Source organism: Desmodus rotundus, chromosome 4 (genome assembly GCF_022682495.2).
Source record: "Desmodus rotundus isolate HL8 chromosome 4, HLdesRot8A.1, whole genome shotgun sequence".
Lineage (NCBI taxonomy): Eukaryota > Metazoa > Chordata > Mammalia > Chiroptera > Phyllostomidae > Desmodus > Desmodus rotundus.
In genome coordinates, this window is record NC_071390.1 from 25,580,398 (window position 1) to 25,607,160 (window position 26,763).

General features: G+C 46.4%; 1 protein-coding gene and 1 pseudogene across 1 annotated transcript; one reads left to right on the top strand and one right to left on the bottom strand.

Annotated features, from left to right (window-relative positions):
- The first annotated feature begins 5,367 nt into the window (after positions 1 to 5,367).
- On the top strand, positions 5,368 to 25,889 carry LOC112307086 (sodium-dependent serotonin transporter-like). The gene is given in 13 exon segments (XM_045197505.2): positions 5,368 to 5,701; positions 9,488 to 9,622; positions 10,057 to 10,262; positions 10,265 to 10,278; positions 11,026 to 11,164; positions 11,711 to 11,845; positions 12,180 to 12,283; positions 15,306 to 15,433; positions 15,687 to 15,799; positions 16,501 to 16,632; positions 17,651 to 17,750; positions 19,144 to 19,244; positions 25,138 to 25,889. Coding segments are annotated over 13 exon segments (1,647 nt in total). The 3' UTR covers positions 25,144 to 25,889.
- On the bottom strand, positions 7,693 to 8,945 carry LOC112307060 (large ribosomal subunit protein uL4 pseudogene; annotated as a pseudogene).
- Positions 25,890 to 26,763: the final 874 nt, after the last annotated feature.

Below are 26,763 nucleotides of genomic sequence, written 5' to 3' on the forward strand. Positions count from 1 at the left end.
AGGATGGGGCTGCTAGGAAATGAGAGTATGGGGCTAGTGGATCTCCTGTGAGGGGGAGAAACTGGCCAGGCTTGGGGGCAGGTGGGAGAAGTGGCCCCTGCCCCAGAGCCACACAACTCAGTCTGTCTCAGATTCTGCACAAACATCAGCAGAGTGGAGTTGGGAGGGTGGGGCCACCGAGAGTCCAGATAGTGGAGCTAGCAGATCTCCCTGGGGGGGAGGCACCAGTCAGGATCACAGGAAAGTAGGAGAAATGGCCCCCACCCCAAAGCCACCCAACTCAGTGACTGACACCCCTTGACTCTGTCCAGACATCTACACTGTGACCCAGGCAGCTGACTCCTCAGCAGGGTGCAAGCTCCACAGGATGGGGCAATAGGGAGTCCAGGGGTTGGGGCTCTTGCATTCCCCTAGGCTGGTACCTTAAAGAGGGGAGTGCTCCACCCAAGACAGTTGGGATCTGCATTGTGGGAGAGGAACTCAGAACAGGGATCCTGGCAGCTATCTCTTCAGATCTCTCCCCAGAGCCACAGACCCCAGTCTCTCCTTATGCAACTCTAGTCCCCTCTACCCTTCCTTCACCAGAGCCCAGGGTGAACGGCTTGAGAGCGAGATTTTGTGCCTTGGCCCTTTATGAGGACACCTGTGTCTCTAGCACAGCAGTTTTCAACCTTTTTCATCTCACGGCACACATAAATTAATTACTAAAATTTGGCAGCATACCAAAAAAATATATCTTTTGCTGATCTGAGCCCCCCAAAATAGATATAATCTTATTTCATTCACACCAGATGGCTATTGTTGTATTGACTGTTACCATTTTTTTTATTTGACAGTCTAAGGGAAAAGAAGTCAGTGCCTCTGACTAAGTAGTCAGGAACTGCATGCATTAAAAAGTCTTGCGGCACACTGGTGTGCTGTGGCACATGGGTTGAAAATCACTGCTCTAGCAAACTCCCATCTCTCCCTGGTGGACAGAATCCCTGCTGATTTTCACAGCCAGATGTTATGTGGGTGCCTCTTCCAGGCTCTGGCGCTCTGGACTACAGAACTCTTCTTGGGTTTGAGACCTCACGCTTCTCATTGGGAACCTTTGCAGCTGAGAGATCCCTCCAGAATCTCAGCTGCCACCCATGGGAGCAGAGCCAGCCCTTTTCACATCTCTGCCCTTCCTACCAGTCTCGATGTGGCTTATTTTGTAAATCCTGGGTTATAAGACTTCTCTTCAGCTAGTCTTCAGTTGATTATTCAGTTTGATTTCTCTATATTTTAGTGTTGTCCATGTCTATGGGTCCTTTATACATGTTCCTTGATTAGACTCTTCCTCTTCTTTCCCCTGTTGTCCTCTCCCCCCATCCCTTCTGGTCACTGTCAGTCTGTTCCTAGTTTCCATGCCTCTGGTTCTAATTTTCTTGTTTAGGTGTAATTCCAGTTTGGTCTGGGGAGGAGGCAAGTGTAATATTCACCTGCTCTGCCGCCATCTTGGATTTCAAAAATGTCTTTTAAAAAAGAATGCTTTCAAGAGAACATTCTTGGAAACCACCCTTAACAACTCTTAATTCTATATTCCTGGGCCAGACTGCTCTCAATCATTGTTATCTGCTGGTATCAGTAGAAAAAGCTGGTCAGTGCTCTGTAGAATCAGCACATGGGAAAAGTTGGGATCCACAGGCAGCATCCTGCAGGCAGAATGGGGCACAGGCCAGGCCATCTGCTCCTGGCCAACCTGATTAATAATGCGGATGGGTTTTCTTCTTATGAGAAGAGGCCTAGGAGTGAGTGGATGAAAAGTTGTGCATCTCTACCAGTTTGGTGGCTTCGAGTGGCTGCAACTTGCTATTTGCACCCCAGGTTCTATGATAGGGGTGGGGGCACAGTAGGAGAATGTCTGAAAGCAGAGCTGGATGCAGAGAGACCAACCTCTGGGGAGACCAACTTCTGAGTCATCTGAGGGGAGCTCTCAACATATTTTCTTATGACTTGGGCTATTTCAGCCTTTTTCTTAAAGTGCTGGGGATATTTCAGGACATAAGACATTTGTAAGTGCTCAGAACAAAAATAGAGAAGAGCATATAGTGTTACAGGAGCTGCTCGTGGCAGCTGCCAAGAAACCAAGATCAAATAGATGCCTTGGGGCTGAGGCCCTGAGGACCCTGAGGAACACGCATTGCCTTATAAAGTTCACCAACACACACCCATCCTAACTTCCCTGCAGCATGCCCCCAGGGCGAAAGTCAGAGAAATCGAACAAATCGCTGGACTCCTGCAGCAGGAATGTGACGAGTCACTAGCATGGCTGAAATGCGCATGTATTCCCCGGGAGGGATGGTTTCTCTTCCATCGCCCATGGTGGACTTGAAAGGGTGATGCTGTGCTCTCTGAGCTTCAGTTTAAATGAGAGGAGAGTTGCAGTACTAAATATAGGAGAAGAATATTTTGAGTAGTCTTTTCAAGATGGAGAAAGAAAGATCAGGCAAAGGAGCCCTCAGTTGGGTGCAGGCTCTGTCATTGGGTGCCATCTGGCTGCATGTCAGAAAGCTCTTTGTCTTGCCATCTGATCTTTCAGTGCTTCGGTGTTTAATGCGGAACGTATGTTGTTGATAGAGGCTGGAGAAGACTGCAGAGGCCTTGTTCAAACAGCACAGCCAAAGACCACCAAGTTCAGGTTGAATTTAGCTATATATTTAGGTATACTGATACCTCATTATCTCACTCTCTGTCAAAAACAAACAAACAAAAAAAACCTTTCTTTTTTTTGGCCTTATAGTTCCTTATGGTGGATGAGAGGACGCGGTTATTTTAAATGTTCATCAAGTCTAGTTGAGGTCTCAAGGGGGTGGGGGAGAGCAGGGAGTGGCTGGACAGCAATGTAAACATGAGAAGAATGGGATTTTTTGAGGGAGGACCCAAAAAAATCCCAGAATTATCTTTTGGAGGGTGGACCCCTTGTAGTATAAACTTTCCCCGCTAGGTGAGTGTTCTAGGAACCCGTCTGTATCAGTGTTCCAGCTGGTGGTGTTGTAAGAGGCTGTGTTCAGCTTCAGTGAAAATTTTTAAGACTCTTTCAAAGCATTTGCCCATTTCATGACGAGTAATTTACAAGCACACCTGCCCATACCAAGCTGAGTCTTCAGCAGTTTTTGACCAAAACCAGCATGACCCCCATGCCCCACCCTCCCTAGTTGCCTAATCCCACTCCGAGCCACTTTTTTTGTCTCCTCGGATGAAAAAAAATCCTCAAAGGGAAATGTGTTGCCAACATGGAAGAGGTGAAACAAAAAAGGGCAGAAGCACTAAAAGACATAAAAATTGATGAGTTCAAAACCTGTTCTGAGCAGTGGAAAAAATGTCTCGATAGGTGTATTGTATCAAGTGGAGAGCACTTTGAAGGTGACCAGTGTTTAAACATTTAAGAATAAATACACAATTTTTCAACACATTTGCCCATTTCATGCCCATTTCATGTGTCTGGTTATTGTGGGGTCCACTCTCGAATTTAGATTACTCTTTGTCAGAATTTGTATTCTTCTATGAATGGTGTTTGTGTCCTTGAGCCCAGGATAGGTCAGGGGTGGGGACCAAAAGCTAGATAAGGTAGAACTCAGGACCCTTGCTCCACTCCCTCACACACACACCCTCTAGCCCCATAGAGCTGGTTTCTCTCTTGTGGCTGTAATATTTTTGGCAATAATCAATCCCTGTAAAATTTTTCTTTCCTTTTTTTTCTTTGTTTAATTGTTGTTCAATTACAGTTGTCCCCATGGAAAACTTTTATTTTCTACTGTACAGAAAAGCAGAACCCAATACACAGAAAGCTCCAATGACTTGTGTGCTCATGTCCACTTCTTGACAATATTTACGTACATAGTCATCGGTGTGAATCTACTACTTTGTGCTCTAATTTTTCCCTCATTACGTTTTTGTCTTTACATTCCCATGTGCGGATAGTTAAGTTATATTCCCCGAAAGCCTCAAACAGGTAGGACACATACACTGCCCTTTTTATTAGCTCCCCATTCCTAGCTGTTCTCCGGTTGTTGGATTTGCAAGGTTAGGATAGAATGTGCAGTTATGAGTAGGGGTGGCAGTCACCCCTAGACGTCTTTTCCTGGAAAGACATGTAATCTGAGCTAAACAGAACATGCCTCAACTCCCCAACTGTTTCCAGAATTTCAAAACTTCAGACCCAGAAGAAATGAAATTAGCTGGAAGGTTTTGGTTGCTTACTATTTTATAACAGGCCATGGGTTTAAAGTCCAAAAGGGCTCAGATTTCTAGCCCATGTTTGACGTCTCAGACCTCAATCCTGAGGAGAACAAGCTGAGCTGACTTTCTGGCACCTTGGCCCACAACTCAGGGACCCTGGCCCAACCCTCCCCACCACAGTGCATGGGGGAATAGGCACCAGCCATGCCGGTATCTGTAGCCACTGAGCTACTTTCCCTGGCTCTTCTGGCATGGTGAGAGGTGCCCCGCTGCCCACTATCACAGAATAACCAGTGGATAAGCCATAGGAGTTGCCGGGGAGTGGCAAACAGAATGGTGAGCAGCAGCACTGTGTAAGGCCCAGTAGGACTTGCAGAGGTGTAATGGGAACAAAGACAGGAGAAGCACAGGTGGACCCAACACAGCCAGAAGCAGCTAGAAGCTGCCCCAAAACTTCCAAAAGCTGGGCAACAGGGAGAGTAAAAAAGTCCAGGATCTGGGGGTGCCTCACAAATCGTGGCCTTTTCACCTGTATCTTTTGCTCTCTTTGTCTTTAAGCCACACCTGTAGTTTACATGAAATATACTTTGAGTATTCAGCTTAAATGAGAGGACTGTCCTCATCTACTTGCAGGATGAAACTGCCTCATTATTTCTTATTCTTTCCCCAGCACAGCATCCAGGACCACGTAAGTCTCTGAGGGGCTTTGTCAAAGCAAGCCCTCTTCTTACATTCTTTTGAGTTACTGGTAAACTCAATACTTTGTTCTTAAATAGAGCCTGGGCAGGACCTTGGTGATTTGCTGTGTATTTTTGTTTGTTTTGGGTTTTTTTTCCTTTTCAAATTACTTGATGGTGGTTTGATATCTTGTATGGGTTGAAAATGCAATTGATTTTACTAATTCTCATACAGCAAACAGGATGTCTCACATTGGACAGGTGCATTTATAATCCCATTAACCAGTGCAATTTAAGGTGTGTGATGAGTTAATACCAAAGCCACATAAAATGCCTAATTCTATTCTCCTTTCTCTGTGCGCCCTCCCAACAGAGCTCTCCATCCTGTTGATGTAAAGCTCTGAGGACCCCCAGGGATCATGTTCCAAGACTTCAGTTCAGGTCCTCGGCCAGTGGGCATCAATCTCACCTACTAGCCAGCAGCATGTCCTTAAATGCCCCGAAGGAGCTGTCAGTGTGTAAGGACAGAGAAGACTGTCAGGCAAATGCATTTCCACAGAAGGGTGTCCACAGCCCTGGGGATAAGGTAGAGTCTGGCCAGATCTCCAGTGGACACCCCGTGGATCTGAGCACCAGTGCAGGAGATGACACTCAGCAATCCATCCTGGCTGCCACCACCACCCCAGTGGCTGAGGTTCAACAAGGGGAACCAGAGACCTGGGGCAAGAAGGTGGATTTCCTCCTGTCTGTCATGGGCTACACTGTGGACCTGGGCAATATCTGGCGCTTTCCCTACATATGTTACCAGAACGGAGGGGGCCAGTATCATGAGCCATGAGCAGAGGCTCTGACTCAGGAGAGGGTGTCTATAGAGCCTCTTGGGAATCATATGTTTTCTGTCTTGTTCCACTAATATGAGTCTGGAAATGTGATTGTTTAAGACTTAAAAGCTTACCTAAAAGATAACTCTCCAGAAAGCCAACACTTTAAGTTGGCATGTCCGAGGCTCTGTGGGTTATGAAGTTGGATGAAATCTCCCAAACCTGACCTCAGCAGATTTTCTACATCATTCAGCACATTACTGCTCCCTCTGTTGAAGAGCTCCCTTCTCATCTGCAGGATCCAAGCTCCACAATCCAGTCAGCAAGGTGGGGATGCCCAGCAGCACTGGGCTGAGCTCCCTCGCTCCTACTGACAGCTTCTGCTCAGAGCAGTTCGGAAAGGGTAGAGCCATGTAAGGAAAAATTAGGAGGCAGCTCTGGGGTCCACACCCTCCTGGGCATTTGCACATGTGTGAGGTCAGAGAAAGGCATCAGTTCAGGTCCAGAGTCTTAAGTTAAAGTCCGAGCAGGATAAGGAGCTGAACCCAGCCACAGCATGACCTTAACGTTGACCCCAAGCCATGCAGGGCTGAGTCTCATATCTCTGACAAGAGGGCCAGATTTTTAAAGCCAGAGACTATTACTTGTTCCTCCTTTGACCCCCCAATGCCTCCAGAGCAGTGAACTTATAGATTATGAAAAACAGTAGCTGACTATAGGCATGGGTATGGCAACCCCAGAGAGAGGAGTGAGTAAGTACGAGGCCTCTGCGCTCACCTCGGACTTGCTATCGGATTAGGAAAAGGATGAGAGACGGGAGTCAAATCAGTCAATATTTATTTTGACAGGAGCTCTGGCAACAGATTGGGGAGAGGAGCTAAATGAGGTTTTGGGGGTAATTCATTTGTGTCCAAGGCCTGACCCAGAGTGGCTTGCCTTTGCTGCTCTTAAGGGCCATGGCCCCTGCAACTGCAAAGGCAGTTCCTGTAGGGGGAGGGAGAGCCCAGCACTAGCTTCCTGGTAGGAGCAGAGGTTGGAATCGCCTTATCTCCCACCTGGGAGAACTCACCTTTAGCCAGATCGTTACCTAAAGGGCTGGGTCACCAGAGCCGTTTCCCCTACACTCATTCCATGCAATAAAACCCGGGCAAACAAACCTTTTGGACAAAGGCCACCTTGACGACGACGCAAGGTTCTTATTCTCAATCCAGGTTCCCCCCAGTGATTGTGAACTAGGTGGGACCTTTCTGAATCGCACTGACTTCAGGTTTCTACTTTTGAAGCACTCGATGGAAGGAAAAACTGTCACGGAAAATCACAGCAACCCTTCCTTTGGGCTAAAACTCAGGCTGCAGGTGAGCAATCCTCAACTTGGCATTTCCGTATTCTGCCTCAGCCACGAGAGCCAGGAGACACGAGCATCTCAGGGATGCCGCAGCTCCACCCTTTCTCAGTCTGTGACAAACCCGCCTGGTCAGCCATACCTGCAAAAGTGGCTCAGAGGGAGCATCCTGGCTCAGCAGAATTACAGAAAATAGCTACTGTATTTTTCAGACCATAAGACGCACCTAGGTTTTAGAGGAGGAAAACAGGGGAAAAAAATGTGGAGCAAAAAATGTGGTAAAATGTTTAATAATATAAATAACATAATGTTTCATCAATGTAAATGTAAACTACATTCAGACTATAAGACACCCCCCCATTTTCCTCCCAAATTTGGGGGGCAGTGCATCCTTTAGTCCGAAAAATACGGTAACTGTAGTCAAGTGTCTGGAGTCAGGGATAATACGGATGAACAGAGATACTAATTCTGTGACTTTTACATTATTGCAGCTACCGCACAGGTCACCGTCATGGGAGATCTGTGCCAAGGGTCCCAAATGCTGGTCTGTGTATGGTTGCATCCGAATCCTCTGAGGAGCTTAACATTTGTTTGTTACTTTTGACATGTTATTATTCAAAATTAGCTGTCTACAGTGATTTGACCTTTATGGAATAAACACATTTAAGCTTATGCCGCAGGCTTCTTCTGTGTTGGGTTTCTTTTCTGGGTTTCTTCTCAGCTGCTGGTGTCTTGGTAACTGCAGCCTTTTTACGCACCAAAAGCATCTTCTGCTTAAGGCCAACAGCCTTCTTTCCTTTCTTCCCTACCACAGGCTTCATGCCTGGAACCCCCTTCTCATCTAATTTGGCTTCTAGTGCTTCTGCTTTTATACATCCTGGAACTTGTGTTCTTGGCCTGGTAAACAATGGTGTTTCGGCACGTGGTCTTTGCATATGGATCAAGCTTCAACAAGATTCTCAGGCTTTTCGGTGGCTTCTCCTTCAGGACTCTGTGATGAATCTTGCGTGGAGCTGGAGAGCTCTTTGGATCTCTGGGCTTTTCAGTGTGCTCAGGCCCGTATGAGCATCTTGTGCATGGGAAGTTGTAGATGCTTTAAAGGGAAGCAGCTCTATGCCAAGTGCCATACAGATCATCCAACTTACAGAAAGCACTTTGAGTGCAAATGCAGAAACAGCCCAGTGCCCACCGGGAACAAATTTCAAAATGTCCAGTTTGCTTCCATTGTGCAGAGTGATTCCAGGGATGTTTCTGAAGGCTCTGATGACTCCACTGTCCTCATTATAGATGATACCAGGTCCCCTGGGCCAGATCCAGTGACAGTTTCTTATTTTGCCCTTGCCACCTCTCATTCGCTGAGAGGCATAGACCTTCTTGATACTACTCCAGGCCTTAGGTTTCTTAAGACGCAAAATAGCCTCCTTCTTGTTTTTGTAGCCTTCAACTGTATCTTCACACCAAAACAAATTCGGGAACCTCCTCAGTGCGATGACCTTTAGGCAGGACCGGCACTGGTAAGGCTGAGGCAGCCAGGGCAGAGCCAGTGGCACAGCACTTCTGCAATGCAAAGGACACCAGGTTTGGGTTGGTGCAGACATGCGGCCCTCACGACCCATATTTCCAAAAGCATCCTGGCCAGAACAATGAGTCCCACCACCTCAAACTGGGAATTCAAGCCCCAGCTCTGCCAGCACCCCAAGACTCAGCTCTGATTTGATGACCTGCCAATTCACAGAGAGCAGCACGGGTCTGTCTCTTGTTTTCGCTCAAGTTGGTGTGAACAAAGTGTATAGTATCTGGTCCAGTGGGGCTCTTGAACACAGCAGGCAAAGTGACGTTTTTGCCAGATGACTCCCCCTTTTTGAAGCACACTGGTATCAGTGGACGAGCACACGCCATGGTGGGGAGAGGAGAAGGCCACGCTCCTCTCAACCTGATGGCTCCCTCGGGAAAAGAAAACTGTTTCTGTTATCCCCAGACCTGGAACTTCTGCTTCAGGAAGTCTGGGTGGGTGTGTGCTTTTAAGCCCACCGGTGACTGTGATGGATGGCTGGGTTTTGGGACCCTCAGCCCCCCTCAGCCTTGTCCTTTCATAGGGGAGGAAATACTCAGAGGGCATACGTGGCCCTGGGCCCTCCAGGCGGTTAGAAGTGGAACTGGCCCCAGTGCCCGTTCTGCTGACTCCCAAGCCCCACTTTCTTTCGGGTTCCTCGCCGCCTCCTGCCAAACCTCACTTTCACTGTGGACCTGAGTCTATGACTACTTCTGGCAAAGCACCAAGGCCAGGGGAGCACAGTGGGAATCACTCAGCATAAGGTAGCTTCATGATGCTTGAGCACCAGATGGCTCTGTGATTCTCCGGGGGATCTTGGGAGCAGATCAGTGGGGCCTTCCTGGGATAGAGGTGGGCAGGGAATAAAGTGGTCTTTTGTCTGCCTCAGGGGCGTTCCTTATCCCCTACACCATCATGGCCATTTTGGGGGGTATCCTGCTCTTCTACGTGGAGCTTGCACTGGGCCAGTACCACCAAAGCGGATGCATTTCCATATGGAGGAAAATCTGCCCAATTTTCAAAGGTAACTGAAAGGCTTGAATGGGTAGGTTTTCCAAGAACATGGTAATTTCTATCAGTGGGTGGCAGCTGGGACCTTCTAGAATCAGTTAGGCCTTCGGGAACCCTGGGACATAACTGGAGCACAATAATTAAGTTTTTGACTGCTCAAGTGATGGAAGACTGTAAAAGGGAAACAGAATAAGTGACAATTAAAGGTAAACTGAATAGAAAAATTTTAAAGCATTAACAGCACACAAGCATTTTCTGACCCATGTAACCTTGCAAATACATATAAGTCATTGTGTATAAGTCATACACAAAAGTGACCACATTGTCACTTTTCTGCCACCTCCCGGAGTCACCCTGCCCCCCGCAGCAGTGCCCTCCCAGGCCCTGTTTCAGCCTTTCACTGTTGGGCTGCCTTTTATACTTGGCCTCCCTCACCCTCTGTCCCAGGGATCAGGTACACCATCTGCGTCATTGCCTTCTACACAGCCTCCTACTACACCACCATCATGGCCTGGGCGCTCCACTACCTCATCTCCTCCTTCACCGACCAACGGCCCTGGACCAGCTGCGAGAACTCCTGGAACACTGGCAACTGCACCAACCACTTCTCGGAGGGCAACATCATCTGGACACCTGACTCCATGTCCCCTGCAGTGAGGAGTTTTACATGTAAGTGTCTGCAGGTGAGGGGACAGTCTGTTGAGGGCTGGCCACACCCCTGGGGTTTGGCTTCTTTGGAAGGAGTGCTCCATAACCTAGCCATCTGTGCCATCTGGTCCTTCCCAATGTGCCATGCCAGGTGGCTCCAATGTGCCCAGGATGATCCTTACCTCCACCTTCCAAAATGACTCCCCTGCTTCAACACCACCCTTCTTCCTGGGCTGTGCTCTCAGTGGTGTCACAGAAGCAAAGCCTCTGACCACTTCAATAGTTTGAAACTACTCACATAGTTCCTGGTTTCATGTGTTCACTTCTTAAGTGGGATCTAGCCTTTGGAAGAAGATACCTGGAGTAGGTATTCTTTGACGCTGGAATTTCAGTCAATGGCAGGCCAAAGAGGGTGTTTGTTTGGGGTGGGGAGGAGGCCCACTACCCACACATACAAATCCTCATGTCCTCCAAAGCCAGTCATGTTGGTCATGTTTCCTGCTTGGTCAGGCCTAAGGCACGACGGGAGGGCCCTGGAGGTCTGCCCTTGGGCTGAGCGTGTTTCCTAGGTTGGCCAGCTGAACGTGCTGGTCTCTCCTTCAGGATGGACAGAGCCAATCCCAGCTCTGGCTGAGGTTTGGTGACTGCGTGGTGCTTGCAATGCGGTGGCCATCTCTCCTCTTGGCGCCCTCCTGCAGGTATCACTGGCAGTGCGCTCAGGTCACTCTTTGGACCATCTCACGGGCCTCTCCTTCTCTTTCACCCCAGGCGCCACGTGCTGCAGATCCATCGGTCTAAGGGGCTCCAGGACCTGGGGGGCATCATCTGGCCGCTTGGGCTCTGCATCATGCTGGTCTTCACTGTGATCCACGTTAGCATCTGGAAAGGCATCAAAACGTCTGGCAAGGTGAGGAGGACTCTGCTGACTTGGGCCTGCCAAAGAGCCGCAGAGCATCTCAAACTCAGAACTCAGTGGCCCAGACAGCCCAGGCAGCGGGGACACTGCTTCCTTCTACACCAGACACCTGCCATGATGCTCTATCTCTTCACCAAATCTGTTAGAGAGTACTAGGAATGGACCAATCCCAAGAACCATTACAAGATTTTTAAAAAATTCCTTTAATTCACTGGTAATGTCACAATTAATAATAGTGGCAATAATTTACTGAAAACCTATCGTGAACCATGGCCAGTGCATTATATACACTGGCTACTTGATTGTTGCCTGCTAGATACCTTCCCCATTTCACCAATGGGGAGTGGGTTCGGAGGTAGTTAGTACCAGCAAGTGGTGAGTCAGATCCCTGTCTGCTTCTAAAGGCTGTGATCCCTCTGTCACAGCTCCGTGCCGCCTAAAATTACAGAAAAAAAAAAAGGTAGATCTCCTTTCTTGGAGGTTTTCAAGAATAAAAGACACCAACATCCATGTGGTGACAAATTTCCTTGCTCACAGGTGGTGTGGGTGACAGCCACCTTCCCTTACATCATCCTTTTGGTCCTGCTGGTGAGAGGGGCCACCCTCCCCAGAGCCTGGAGGGGTGCTCTCTTCTACTTGAAACCCAACTGGCAGAAACTCCTGGAGACAAAGGTTGGATAACGAGGAGAACTGTGTGCACCTACCTGTTATTTTACTACATGAAGCTAGTCCTCCAAAAAGGACAGTAGCACCCACTAAAATCTGGGTTCAGTGGCAAGTCTGCAATCTTTGAATCAGAAATACAAGCACGGAAAGTACAGTTGAGGCCACTGCATTGGGTGATGCCTATATGATAGGGAGTCACATTTGTCTGTGCTTCATATGTGGCCGTCCCTGGAATGAGCCTTGAGAGCTGTTTCTTCATGTCTGCCCAGAGCCGCGTGGAGGCAGGCATGAGGGCGTTGGCCCCAGTCCCAGCCCTCACCCTACCTCTGCTGTGTTCCAGGTGTGGGTGGATGCTGCCTCTCAGATCTTCTTCTCCCTTGGTCCTGGTTTTGGGGTCCTACTGGCTTTTGCTAGCTACAACAAATTCAACAACAACTGTTATCAGTGAGTATTGACCCTGCTGGTCCTCCAAGCAAAGCTTAAAAGTGAGATGAGCGTAAGTCAGCTGGTCTGGAGGAAAGTGATTGAACTGATGACCTCAAACCCAGCCAGGCTCAGGCCATACTGACACTCTGACCCCCCCCTCCAGGGGACCACAGATCCCTGACCAATTCACCCATGGCCAGAGCCCCACCCGGGCTATTCAGGGATTGAGAGAGGCCCCAGGCCACTTTTGTTCTGTGAAAGTCTCTGTATGTTAAAATAATTCATTAAGAAATTCTAAAGCAGGTTTACAGAAATTGCAACAGTCATTAAATGTTTAAATTTGACTTATTGTATTTAACAACACAATTAAAATGTGATAATTTATGTATGTATACATACACAAAAAGTATGATTGAGCTATTTTGACCAACCCAAAATGCCATAATTTTTGTGGCAAAATCTCATTTCAGAAATGTTGACGAAACAGAGAGTATTGCAACAATTATGACTTAAATATCACTCATCATCTTTAGAGCTGACTTTGCTTTAATGTTCTGTAATGGATGACAATGTGCAGCAATCAAATTATGCTATTCCTAAGAGAACTACAGAATTTATTATTACTATTTTAAAGGAATTCACACACACTCTAAGCAACATGGCCTTGCATTGGGACACCAGCTGCAAGTACTATGATGAGGTCTTCTGTTAAAAGTGCCAGGATATCAGGACTTCCAGCCAACATGGAAGCATAGGTAGACACACTGTGCCTCCTCATACAACCAAAAGAAGGACAACAACAAATTTAAAAACAAAAAACAACCAGAAGTGATATAAAATCAAACTGAATGAAGTCCAACAACTAAGGAGTTAAAGAAAAAACATTCATCCATACCAGTGAAGACAGGCAGGTGGGCAGAGAGGACTCTGCAAGGCGGCGGCTGGTGGACCAGGGTGAGCAAGGCAGCAGCTTGCGGACTGGGCAGTCCCACATTTGTGTGCAGAAAACTGGAAGGAACAACTGGGGAGCGAGGCAGACCAAGCAACCCAGGGCTCCAGCAGGAAGAAATAAAGCCTCAAAAACCTCTGACTGAAAACACCTGTGGGGATTGAGGCGGCAGCAGGAGAAACTCCCAGCCTCGCAGGAGAGTTCATTGGAGAGACCCATAGGGGCCTAGAGCGTACACAAACCCACCCACTCAGGAATCAGCACCAGAAGGGTCCGATTTGCTTGTGGGTAGCAGGGAAGTGACTGAAAACTGGCAAAGAGAGGAGCAAGCGGCACTGTTCCCTCTCAGACCCCTCCCCCCCCACAGCATCACAGCACAGCGACATGAGTTGCCCTGCCCTGGTGACCACCTAAGGCTCCACCCCTTATACGTAACAAGTGTGCCAACACACACAAAAAAATGGCCCAAATGAAAGAACAGAGCAAAGCTCCAAAAAAAATACAACTAAACAATGAAGAGATAGCCAACCTATCAGATGCACAGTTCAAAACACTGGTAATCAGGATGCTCACAGAATTGGTTGAATATGGTTGCAAATTAGAGGAAAAAATGAAGGCTATGAAAAGTGAAATAAAGGAAAATGTACAGGGAACCAACAGTGACAGGAAGGAAACTGGGACTCAAATCAACAGTTTGGAGCAGAAGGAAGAAAGAAACATTCAACCAGAACAGAATGAAGAAATACAAATTCAAAAAAAGGAGGAGAGGCTTAGGAACCTCCAGGACATCTTTAAATGTTCCAACATCCGAATTATAGGGGTGCCAGAAGGAGAAGAGGTAGAGTAAGAAATTGAAAACTTATTTGAACAAATAATGAAGGAAAACTTCCCGAATCTGGCAAAGGAAATAGACTTCCAGGACATCTAGGAAGCTCAGAGAGTCCCAAAGAAGTTGGACCCAAGGAGGAACACACCAAGGCATATCATAATTACATTACCTAAGATTAAAAATAAGGAAAGAATCTTAGAAGCAGCAAGAGAAAAGGAGACAGTTACCTACAAAGGAGTTCCCATAAGACTGTCAGCTGGTTTCTCAAAAGGAACCTTATAGGCAAGAAGGGACTGGAAAGAAGTATTCCAAATCATGAAAGGCAAAGACCTACATCCAAGATTACTGTATCCAGCAAAGAAATCATTTAGAATGGAAGGGCAGATAAAGTGCTTCTCAGATAAGGTCAAGTTAAAGAAGTTCATCATCACCAAGCCCTTATTATATGAAATGTTAAAGGGACTTATCTAAGAAAAAGAAGATGATCAAAAATATGAACAGTAAAATGACAACAAACCCATAGCTATTAACAACTGAACCTAAACAAATAAAAACAAACTAAGCAAACAACTAGAATATGCTACAGAGAATAAGTAGCATAAATGGTAAGTAGAAAATAGACAGAGGGAGGTTACGAACAGTATAGGAAAGTAGAAGCCAAAGAACTTATATGTATGACCCATGGACATGAACCTAAGGGGGGGAATGTGGGTGGGAGGGGGTGGGCAGGGCAGAGGGGAATAAAGGGGGGGAAATGGGACAACTGTAATAGCATAATCAATAAAATATATTTAAAAATTAAAATTAAAAAAAATGTAAAAAGTGCCAGGATATCAGGGTGGCAGTCTTATAACCTCATTTGCATATATGACAAAATTCTAAATCTGAGAACCTCACAAATGTGAGGCCAAGGTCCCCTTCTGGCTTCCATTCAAACCCAGGAGCTGCTTCAGAGCAAGCCTTGTTTGAAACCGAGAGGTTGGTTCTGGGCTGGTTCGCAACAGGACTGTATTTTAAAACCACCCCTGACCTGCTCTGCTCCCATGCCATGCATGGTGATAACGGCAGCTTGTGCTTCAAGGTTGATCCAACCTGCATGAGAGGCTGCATGCTGGGAGGAGGGAAGGGGACATCAGGACAGGCTGAAGTCCTTGTGAGCTCAGCCTGTCCCCTCCCCGCCGCCTGCTACAGCATGGAGAGGCAGATGCTCCTTATACTCCTGACTTGGCAATGTCTCAGCCCTCTTTGCTTTTCTGCTCCAGAGACGCCCTGGTGACCAGCGTGGTGAACTGCATGATGAGCTTCCTTTCAGGATTTGTCATTTTCACAATGCTTGGATATGTGGCTGAGATGAGGAAGGAAGATGTGTCCGAGGTGGCTAAAGATGCAGGTAGGACCTTGGTTCTGTTTAGGTCCCTCGCTCCCACTGAATTGCTTGGCTGTTCTTTGGGTTTCTTCAGTATCTAACTCATGAATTATTTCCAAGTGTTTCTTTAAAAATTGTCAAAGATTTTAAGGAAATGTAATGCCTTGGAGACCTCATCCCTTTCCAGGTGTTCAGGCTACAGTGTGATGGGTCAGCTCCCTTGGCACCCAGCACTGGGGCCTTGAATACACTATGGGTTTCTCTCTCCCCGTCTCAGGCCCCAGCCTCCTCTTCATCGCATACGCAGAAGCCATAGCCAATATGCCGGCGTCCACGTTCTTTGCCATCATCTTCTTCCTGTTGTTGATCACACTGGGCTTGGATAGCACGGTGAGTGAATGGGGAGGGAAATCTGGCTCTGGGAGGAGAGAGAGTAGGAGAAAAACGAGAGTGAGGAGGAAGGGGAGGAGACAGAGGAAGTTGTACCCATCCCCTGCCATCCTGGCCGCCCCAGATGGAGTTGGCTGCTCCCTTCTGATGCTTCCCCAGCCCTTGTTTACTCCTCATCGACTACGCTTACCACTCTCTAGTACCTTAGTCCTTAAAGGGATGACTGTTTGTTTATCTAGACATAGGCGCAGGCCAGTGGCTCAGCATATGGGAACTGTTATGATTGTGCACTGTCCCTTGACCAGATGGCAGCAGCTAAAGGCCAGGAAAAGGCCACTCTCGAGACTCAGCACCCTGCCACCCAGCATGGAGCTCAGCACCTTGCACTTACTATATATAGAATGAGTCTCAGCTTTGTGTTGGCTTTTCTGGTGCAGCCAGTCTCCCCAAGAGACCTCACATGAAGAAGCCCTGTCCATGTGCCATACTTTCTTTCCTTCATGTCCTTAGCAGTGGGTTCTCAATGACAGTGTAAACAGGAAAAGATGTTTCCAGCGAGGACTGCTGAGTAGGGGGAATCGGTCATGACTGGTTTGACTGGTCACTCAGCAGTCTTAACCCCTCCCTCCTATTTGCTGTCCTAGAAAGTAACAGATCTGTCCCAAAGCCCTCCCCTGTGACAGTTTGTGTGTCCCTCTCAGTTTGCAGGCTTGGAGGGGGTGATCACAGCTGTGCTGGATGAGTTTCTGCACATCTGGTCCAAGCGCCGAGAGAGGTTTGTGCTCTGTGTGGTCATTACCTGCTTCTTCGCATCCCTGGTCACCCTGACTTTCGTGAGTACCACAACCCTCAGATTTGAGTCAGCGTCCCCAAGAAAGCTACAAGAAGCTGTTCCTTTCCTTCTATCCCACACGGTGCCCTTGTTTTGGGGTCAAAGGGAGGGCTTATAAAAAAGTCTGTCAAGGACAAAAAGAAAAGTTGTTCCTGGTGGCACCTGTTTGTGGATTCTGTGCATGGTATCTGAAGGCTCTTTGCATTTTACAGTAGATCTGACTACACGCCAGGCTTGGCAGAATACCTGTAGAAAAACTAAGACTTGCTTTTCTGGGTATTTCCAGTCCTTAGGGCTGCTCTCAGGGCAACGCTGCCCTCATGTCTTGGTTTGCAGAATATCTGGAGGCCGGCATCTCAGGTCTGTCATGTCATGTCGTCTCCTCCAGAAAACTGGCAATGGTGAAGACCCTCTCCGATGATTTTTTGGTTTTGATAGCCGAAGCAAAGAATGTAAAACAGTAGAACAGGCATCAGATGGTACCCGCAGGCATCCCAGGCTTGCGTCCTGACTCAAGGCAGGATTTGCAGATATGTATCTTCAAGCCGTGACCCAGTGTCTGTAGAGCTTTGGTAGGGTGGTGGGACCATGAACAGGACCCAAGGGATTTGTGAGTTAGGACAGAAGGCAAAACTGTGACCAATGTGCTTGGTGGGTCTGGTGTTGTGGACTCTCCCAGATCCAGTCTTTGGGGACCGGGATTCTCCAAGGCAGAGTACGCAGTTGGTATTGGGTAAATTGGAGAAAGTTGAAAATAGATGAAGGCCCTTTAGAGTTTGTCTCTTAAAACTTAGTGGGGGGAGAAAACAAGAAGAGAGTGCACAGTAGGGAGGGGACAGGGATCTGATGGGGTGAAATCTGGCCCACCCAGAGAAGGCCAGTCCAAGAGATACTCATATTAGGTCTAAGTTGGGATTTTTCTGAAATCATTCTTAGTTAAGAAGCTTCTTTGGCCCGTACCGTAAAGAGGAGGCAATGCCTCTGGGGGCCCTTAACCAGGTTCATGTTCTCGATTGCAGGGAGGGGCCTACGTGGTGAAGCTGCTGGAGGAATATGCCACGGGGCCCGCCGTGCTCACTGTGGCACTGATAGAAGCAATTGCTGTATACTGGTTCTATGGTAAGATGCTTCCTCCCCAGCCACAATCCTTTCTACATCAGCCTGTAGCCACCAGAATACAGAAGGGCTGATTTCATGAAAGGGCAGCCTCCTGGTGGGTCTAAGAAAAGCAGCTCAGCTCAGGGTCTTTTTCAGAAACGGGTCATCACCTCCTCCATACTTTCTATTGCTCATACTCTGGGAAGATGTGTTTTCCTTCTGAGTTTAACTGTTTCCCCACTGGAGACAGGCTGAAGCGGTTCCCTATTGCTCATCCATAGTAGATGCTTAAGATCCTGACTGGCTCTGAGAACTGGACCGAACACAAAGAACTAGTGCATAGTGAATGCATCTGCAGAGTGGGCCACATTCTGCTGTTAGACGGAGTGGTCTTCAATTTAAGTATTGTAAGCAAGAGCGCCCTCCAGAGCCCTGAGACAGTGCTTAGGGCCTTACCGTCTAGGGAAGAGGCAAGAATGTTCCTGTGTGGATTATCTGCCCCAGAGAAATCCCCTCTGATCCTGGGGTGGAATCTGATAAGAATGGAACCACAAGGAGCACAGTGAGCTGACATGGGTCCATTGGCAGGGGTCCCAGGAGCCCCTGGGTGGGGGCAGGGAAGGGTAGCCAGGTTCAGAGATGTCCCTCCATAAAATCAAGAAGTGCTTACTTCATTCTGAAAATGTATTCCTTTTCCTAGTTTCTATGATGATAAAACAGCATTAGCATGTTTGTCATTATGCATAATATGAAGGAGGGGTCCCCATATTTTGAGTTGCACGTGAGTCCAGTTTTTTAATAGGAAATCTTCCCCACCTCCTCAGCAATTCATTCGACAAAGTTCAAGTGTGTGAATCACTGTACACCTGCCCAAGGTATTGCTGGGTGCTGTCAGGGAAGCAACCGCAGAGCAACCTTCCTTCCCCTTCTCAACTTCCCACCAGAGTTCTCACTTCTCACTTCCATGCCAGTTACTTTTATAGAAGAACTGTGACTGTGATCTGGGGCATGGATGGTCCGTACTGTGGTTAAAATTATTTCTTGGAAGTTTCCAGTACGTGGTTATACAGTCAGAGTCAGTCTTTGTCAAGCAGGTTCATCATTCCTAGACAAAACTTAACCTTCTATTCTACAGTAACAATAAAATAAAATACATGCTGAGATCTTAGAAAGGCAATGTGGACACCAAGAGGGGGCTTTAGGTTCCTCCCCAATGTCCACTTATCCCCCTCTCTATGGAGAAAGGATGTTGCTTGCTATGAAATGAAGTTCTGCCGACTTTCGGACCAGATTGGCACCCTGAGTCCCTCCCCTGAGGGATTTCAGAGCAGCTTCTGTTCCTGAGAATCACGGAATCAGATAGCTCATGTCCTCTCGCAGTCCATCAATCTCTTTCTCTTCTGGATGATTTTAGGCATCACTCAGTTCTGCAGCGATGTGAAGAAAATGCTGGACTTTAGCCCTGGATGGTTCTGGAAGACCTGCTGGGTGGCTGTCAGCCCTCTGTTTCTCCTGGTGAGTTACCATTTTTCTTCTCCTTCTGGTCCTGGAGGAAGATCCACTCAAACACTTACAAAAAATAAATTTTATTGAAGTGAAACATACAGAAAAGGGTGCAAATCACAAAGGTACATCTTAATGAAATTTTATAAATTGAACACACTTTTGTATACCAAAGCCATACCAAGAAACAAAAACACGACTGACACCTCAGAAGCCCCTCTGTGTCCTGGCCAAGTCACTGTGACCCCCACACTTAACCACTCCTCTGACATCATACCCTTCAGTCACCTTGTTGCTTCAGTCACCTTACTGCTTCACTCCCCTGCTCAGTGACAACGGTAAATCGCATTTACTGAACACTAAGTACCAGGCCAGACTTGGTGCAAAACTTGCACCCGATGCTCTTTTAATCCTCACAACAATTCTATGAAGTAGCATAGTTATTATACCCTGTTTTACATGTAAGGAACTGAGGTTTAGAGACATTAAGTAAAGGGTCCAAGGTCACATGACAAGTAACAACTGTTCGAGACCAGGAAAGGATTTATTGTGCCACTCATGAGGCCCTGGGAATGGTCCCAGTTTTGTGTCCATTTTCTTAAAGAGGCTCCACACAAATGTCCTCAAGCAGGACCATTGGTTGCCCGAGGACCTGGGTGAGAAAGTTCAGTTCCGAGGGTGGCCCATCTGCCAAGATGTGTTCATCGTTCACTTCACCGTTGCTGCACATGCCCCTGCACTTCCTCCTGGTGTCTGCCTGCAGGAGATGTTCACCCAAAGGTGGAAGAGCGCCCTGCTAACACCCCCAGTGTGCTCAGAGGCAGCCTGGGGTCAAGTGACACCATGCACAGCAGCAGGGACTATTGTCCTGGGCTTTGATTTATCTGTAATTCTACTGGGGAGGGGGCGAGTGCTTTTTGATCTTTTGGAGCCAGAGTGGCTGTTAGACTTCCTTCAGTCAGCTGCTGTTAGGAGTTTCTGGGTCACCCATTTTTCTTAGCAGGTTTCTGCCTTTGGCCTAGGGCTGTGTCTTCCTCTCTTTGAAAACAGCTCTTCTTGTGGTCTGTTTTGACTTTCTCAGGGCAGCCCTTTATTTTTGTACTTTTTGTACCACACATCAATCCATAAGATAGACCATACGCTCAGCTTGCCTTTGCAATGCTGCATGTGCCTCTCCCCAGAATCCCTCCTTGACCTGCTTCCCTTCTCCTGGACCCCGGAGGTTTCCAAAAACAAAGCCAACTCAAGGAGCAGGAATTCTCAGGGCCCGGTGGCTCTGGTGTGTGCTCTGGGCTCCAGCGTTCCCCTAGATCTTGGTCCGGTCGCTCCTTATTTCCTTATCAACTCCCTGTTGCTTTTAGGTAAATTGAAAACATACTTTTTATTTTCAGTGAGAAGCTTGGTCTGAATCACCTAGCCTTGCCATTACTCGGAGTAGAAGTCCTGACATAAACGGGTTATTAATTTATATTATTACCAGTGCTTCTCCATAATCAACTTAAATCCTTTCATTTGTTTTTCAAAGGAAGGAGAGACACTGGATTAGTTCCTTGAAGGAAGAAGTTGTGTTTGTTTCTTTACTCTAGTATTCCCCAGTCAGGGAGGAAATGATACCCAGGGCTGAAATTTGGGAGAGGCAACAGAACCCAACACGGGCGTAAAATTTAAGGGGACACCAGAAATCTCAGTAATCAAGATAAATGCTATTTTTAAAAAAATTTTGTAATCCTCACCCAAGGACATTTTTTCACTGCTTTTAGAGGAATGGGAGAGAGAGCGAGGCATCAGTGTGAAGAGAAACACGGGTTGCTTGCCTTCTGTACACGCCTACACTGGGGATCAAACCAGCAACTTAGCTCTGTGCCCTGGCCAGGAATCGATCCCACAACCTTTCAGTGTATGGGACAACACTCCAACCAAGTCACACCAGCCAGGGCAGTAATCAAGATACATGCTATTTTAATGCAATTTTTAAAATTGAAATTAATGTAAAAAATCTCTGATGAATAAAGTAGCAACATTTTAAATAGAGACAGAATCCGACCCTAACTGGGATGGCTTATCTGACTCACCTAACCCTAACCTGTCCGTGTAGGACCCTGTTTTTGTAACACATTGCACTCAAATACTGTTTACCTTGACTACTGAAAATTTGGCACCCCCTGAAGCCCTGGGCCCGAGGTGAGTGCCCCACATGTCTCACCCTAATCCTGGCTCCAGGCTTTCACTATTTTCATTTCTGTGGACTTCTGCTTGTCTAGCAGACTGGGTGAACTCTTGGCGAGTTTTGGTGCCCCACAGAACCCACACACAGATCTGGGTTCAGGCACACTACTCATAATTCCTGTGATGTTCACTTTAATCACTTCCTCTGAAGGCAGGTGCTTGCTCCAGGGCAGGACAAAGAGGGGGCAAAGCTGTCCCACCTCTGGGATTACTTAACAGATGCCCTGCTCTGGACTCTTTAAGGCTGCCTTAGGTAAACAATGAGTATAGCTCACTAAAAATATTCCTTTTCACTGAAGCCCACTTACAAAAAAAAGAATATATTTGATACGGCAAGGAGAAGCTGGGATGTGCAAAGAGGTGTCTGAAGCAACACGTAAAGGCCCCAACAAAAGCTGGGGGCCTCCCTGAGCTGTACTGGGTTTCACCCCTGACGTCAGGATTAGACGAGTTATAGCCATTTTAGCCAGGGTGGCTCCTAACCAAACTCCCTCTTCCCTGTTCCAAAACTCTCTTAGTAGCTGAGTCTGGGAGTGAGGAGACCAAGTCCAGAGAAACGTGTGCGCTCACCTGGCTCCTGTTTTGAAAACTTCCTCCTGCGGTTAGGATAACACTGTCTAGAAGATGGATGTGCATTTAACAATTTCCCATTTTATTACCTGCAAAGGGTAAAAAAAGACATAAATAGATGTTTAACCACACAAATAAGTTACACTACTGTCTTCTTTACGACTATGAAATAATAAAATTAAATCAAGAACAATAACAATTTCAGCACAGTGGTTAGTAGGCAAAAACCGATATTTACACTCTCTCTGAAAAAAAAACTGAAATAAGAAAACTCTTGAGTTGAGTGTTGGAACACGCCATGGAATTTTTCTTGGTCAAAATTTTCACTGAATTTTCAAGTAAAAAGTATAGTAAACTGCGTTTTCCTTCTGTTATTCCTTTTATTATGAGGGCCACTGGCAGGCCGTCATTCGTTGTTGGGATGGCTCATGGCACAGTCATTCTTGTGGAAACCTCAGGCTAAGGGTGCTTAATGCAGAAAGCAGAGACTCGGAAAGGGGACAGAAGGAACACACCCAGGAGCCCAGGTCCTTCTCAGGTCTTGAGAACCTTATTATTGCTCATGTACATAGGTACCTTCCATCTGACCAAACACAAGCACAGCTGAGGAATGCAGGAGGAAATGAAAGCAGTGTAGACAGAAATAGGAAGCCCTAGGCTGGTAGGGGCCGTCCAGAGGTCCCCTGGCTTATTCCTCCACTGTCTGATAAGCGGAGGCCCAAACCACGTCTTATGGGTGCCAATTTCTTCCCCTTTGCCCTGAAGGGGGTGCTGTAACTCCCTTAAATAACATTCTGAGGTCTTGGTATTCCCACTATACAGGTTGAGGTGGGGGGTAGGGAGAAAAACAAGACAAGCACCTGGCTGTTTTATCTTTGCAGAAAATTGGACACCAAAATCTTCACTCACTCACCTGCCGCTCACCTCCTGCTGTGCGGCCCAGTTCCTAACAGGCCACAGGACCAGTACCGGTCCATGGCCCCAGGGGTTGGGGACCCCTGCTCTACTTTACAATGTGGTTCATCGTGGACTTTGCACCACCACACACCTTAGTGCTCTCCTCTCTCTCACAACACGCGTGGCTAGTTAGAGTGATCTGTGTCCAGCTCCCAATTAGCAAGACGTAATTCTGTATAATCAGGTCACATACTCTCTTTAATCAGCTTACATGATCCTGTTTAATCGTGTTACAGATTCCTCTGTGGGGAAGCACGGTCGTGAACTTTCACTTCACAGGCTTCGCGCATCCAGGGAGCCGGTGGGCCCCACATCAACTCCTTTCTAAATGGGTTTCCAGTGTGAGACTTCAGTGTCGGACAGTATACTTAGGCCATTAGGAACAACAGGTGTGCAGTTTCGTGCATTTCAGTAACTGTGAAAATGGAACTTTTTGAATTCCGTAGGCCTTGATCCTTAAAGAAGAACAAACTCCCAGAACCTGAAAATAAAGAAAGACTGAAGGGGACTACGTAGTTTTTCAATCCAAAATAGAAAGAACAAGTAGTAGAGCTTCACCTAAAATCAGTTCATCAAAAGATACTTTCAGATCCAGTTTTGCCTGCTTATCACAGACAGACTTTGCCATCAAAGATCATCCAAAGCAACCTAAAGAATGTTTTTCTAAGCCCCCACAATGCTGACGTTTTCCTTCTCCGCATCTCTGAGCTGCTTCATGTCACCCTGATGCTTTTCCAAGGGGGGCTGTATATTTCATCCACAAGCCCAAGCATGTTTCAGATCTGCCTTAAAGCTTCTGTGCACCTCGGCTGTTTCTAATGTAAAAATTCCCAGCTTTTTTGCCCCTGTGATGAGTACTACATCAGTACGAGATTATTTTATAAGTGATGTTTTCAATGGTCACATCTTTTAAACTGTGTGATGATTCGCACCCTTCTATGAACTAACCGGTACTCCTTTATAGGTGGACTCATTAAATCAGTAACATCCTGGCTGTGATGGGCTGATGGCGCTGTGTTCTGCAGCCTGTAGTGTGTATGCTGGGCTGAGGGCAGGGGAGGGTGCCAGAATCCAGCGCTCACTCTGCCCTCCACACCCTGTGTGGCCACATGGAACCTCCTCCTTCCAGAGAAAAGATGCATTTTCCCAGGTCTCCAAAGGCATGTAATAATAGGCCAGCAGAAGTTCCATTTTCTCCCATTAATGGTGTAATGACTTTCATAATGAGTTTATAGATGCTTGTAGTTCATAAAATTCAATTTTAATTCATACTGGAGAAGGAATAAATTGGAAATTCCTTTCTTAAGGAAAGTCAGTGAGACTATTCCATCTTACTATTAAATGACATTAAAAGGCTATTCAAACTTTGTTTTAATATTAATGTTGAAATATTTTCTCAGTACTGTTAAATTATAAGAATGCATTTAACATATTTTTTTCCAACAGCATATTATTAAAAGTATCATTCCAGAACCACCAACAGAAATTCCCGGTGGGGATATCTGCTTGAAAACCATATAAAGTGCTTCAATGAGAGGAAAGTGGCTTCCTAACAACCTCTTCCTCCAGTTCTGACAAGCCACGCCTCTTCTTCCTCTGAGTCAATGATTTTCAACCAGCATGCAGCAAGAACTTTAGAAACATGCAATACCTGACTATCTAGCCAGGGGCACTGACCTCTTTTCCCTAAGAGTGTCCAATAAAAAAATGACAACAGCCAATACGGTAGCCGCCCAGTGTGATTGAACCAAAATCATACCTATTGTTGATGATTAGTGATGTTGAGCATCATTTGATATGTCTATTGAACACCTGTATGTCCTCTTTGGAGAAAAGTCTATTCAGGTTCGTTGCTCATTTTTTGACTGGGTTTTATTTTGTGGTGTTGAGCTTTATAGGTTCTTTATAAATTTTGGGTATTAACCCCTTATCAGATGTATCCACGACTATGTTCTCCCATTCTGTGGGTTGTCTTTTTATTTTCTTGATGATTTCCTTTGCTGTGTAAACCTTTTTAGTTTGACTTAGCCCCATTGGTTTATTTTTTCTTTTGTTTCCCTTGCCTGGGGATATATATCTAGTAAAATATTGCTACGAGCAGTATCCAAGATTTTTCTGCTTATGTTTTCTTCTATGATTTGTATGGTTTCAGGTCTAACATTAACTTCACTAATCATCAGAGAAATGCAAATTGAAACCATGATGAGGTGTCGTCTCATACCTGTCAAAATGGCTGTCATCAATAAATCAACAAACAACAAGTGCTGGTGAGGATGTGGAGAAAGGGGAACTCTTTTGCAGTGTTGGTGGGAATGCAGACTGAGGCAGCCACTATGGAAAGCAGTATGGAGATTCCTCAAAAAATTAAAAATGGATCTTCCTTTTGACCCAGCGATCCCACTTCTGGGAATATATCCAAAGGACCCCAAAACACTAATTTGAAGGAACATAAGCACCCCTTTTTTCATTGCAACATTATTTACAATCAGCAAGATATGGAAGCAGCCCATGTCTATCAGTAGATGAATAGATACAACAACTATGGGTTCTTAGGGTACACCCTAAGATTCCTGAAACACCAATTCAAAAGAACCCATGCACCCCAATATTCACAGCAGCACAATTTACAATAGCCAAGTGCTGGAAGCAACGTAAGTGCCCATCAGTAAATGAGTGGATCAAAAAACTATGGTACATTTACACAAAGGAATACTACACAGCAGAAATAAAGAAGGAGCTCCTACCCTTTGTGACAGCATGGATGGAACTGGAGAGCATTATGCTCAATGAAATAAGCCAGGCAGTGAAAGACAAATACCATATGATCTCACCTATAAGTGGAACCTAATAAACAAAACAAGCAAGCAAGCAAAATATAACCAGAGACATTGAAATAAAGAACAAACTGACAGTGATCAGTGGAGAGGGGGGAGAGGAATAAAGGGGGGAAAGGTGGGAAGGGTCATCAAGGAACATGTATAAGGGACACATGGATGAAGCCAAAGGGAGGTAGGATCGAGTGGCGAGGTGGGGATGGCTGGGGTGGGTGGGAGTGGTGGGGGGAAAATGGAGACAATTGTTTTTCAATTGTTTAATTGAAAAACAATTAAAAAAGAGAGAGAAAAAGAGACAACTATGGGACACCTGCACAATGAAATACTACTCAGCCATAAAAAAGAAAACTTTACCCTTTGTGACAGTATGGATGGCCCTAGAGAACATTATGCTAAGTGAACTAAGCCAGTCAGAGAAAGACAAATACCATATGATCTCACTCATATGTGGAATCTAATGAACAAACAGGGAAAGTAGGGACAGACTCATAGATGGAGAGCAGGATGACAGCTGGGAGGAGGGGAGGTTAGGAGGTGGAGGAATTGAGCAAAAAGGAAAAAGGACTCATGGACATGGACAAAAGCATGTTGATTGCTGGGGGTGGGGGGTGGGGCGGGTATAAAGGGACTAAGTTGTAATGGAAAAAATACAATAGAGATTAAATTTATAAAATTTTACCTATTGTTTTTTGTACGCCCCAGAATTTTATTAGTTTGTGTATGCCATTAGATGAAAAAGGTTGAAAATCGCTGCTCTAAGTGAATGAGTTTCCAGCTAAGCCTTACAATGGAAGGGCCTTCTTCATAGAGACACAGTCCAAAGACTAGGTTCCAAATGCCATGGAGCCTAGATTCCTATAGGCTGCAGCCACTTCCTTCTGTAAAACCTCCGGGATGTATCACCATGTTAGACTCTGTGGTGCAGCTGAACTGTACCATCTTGG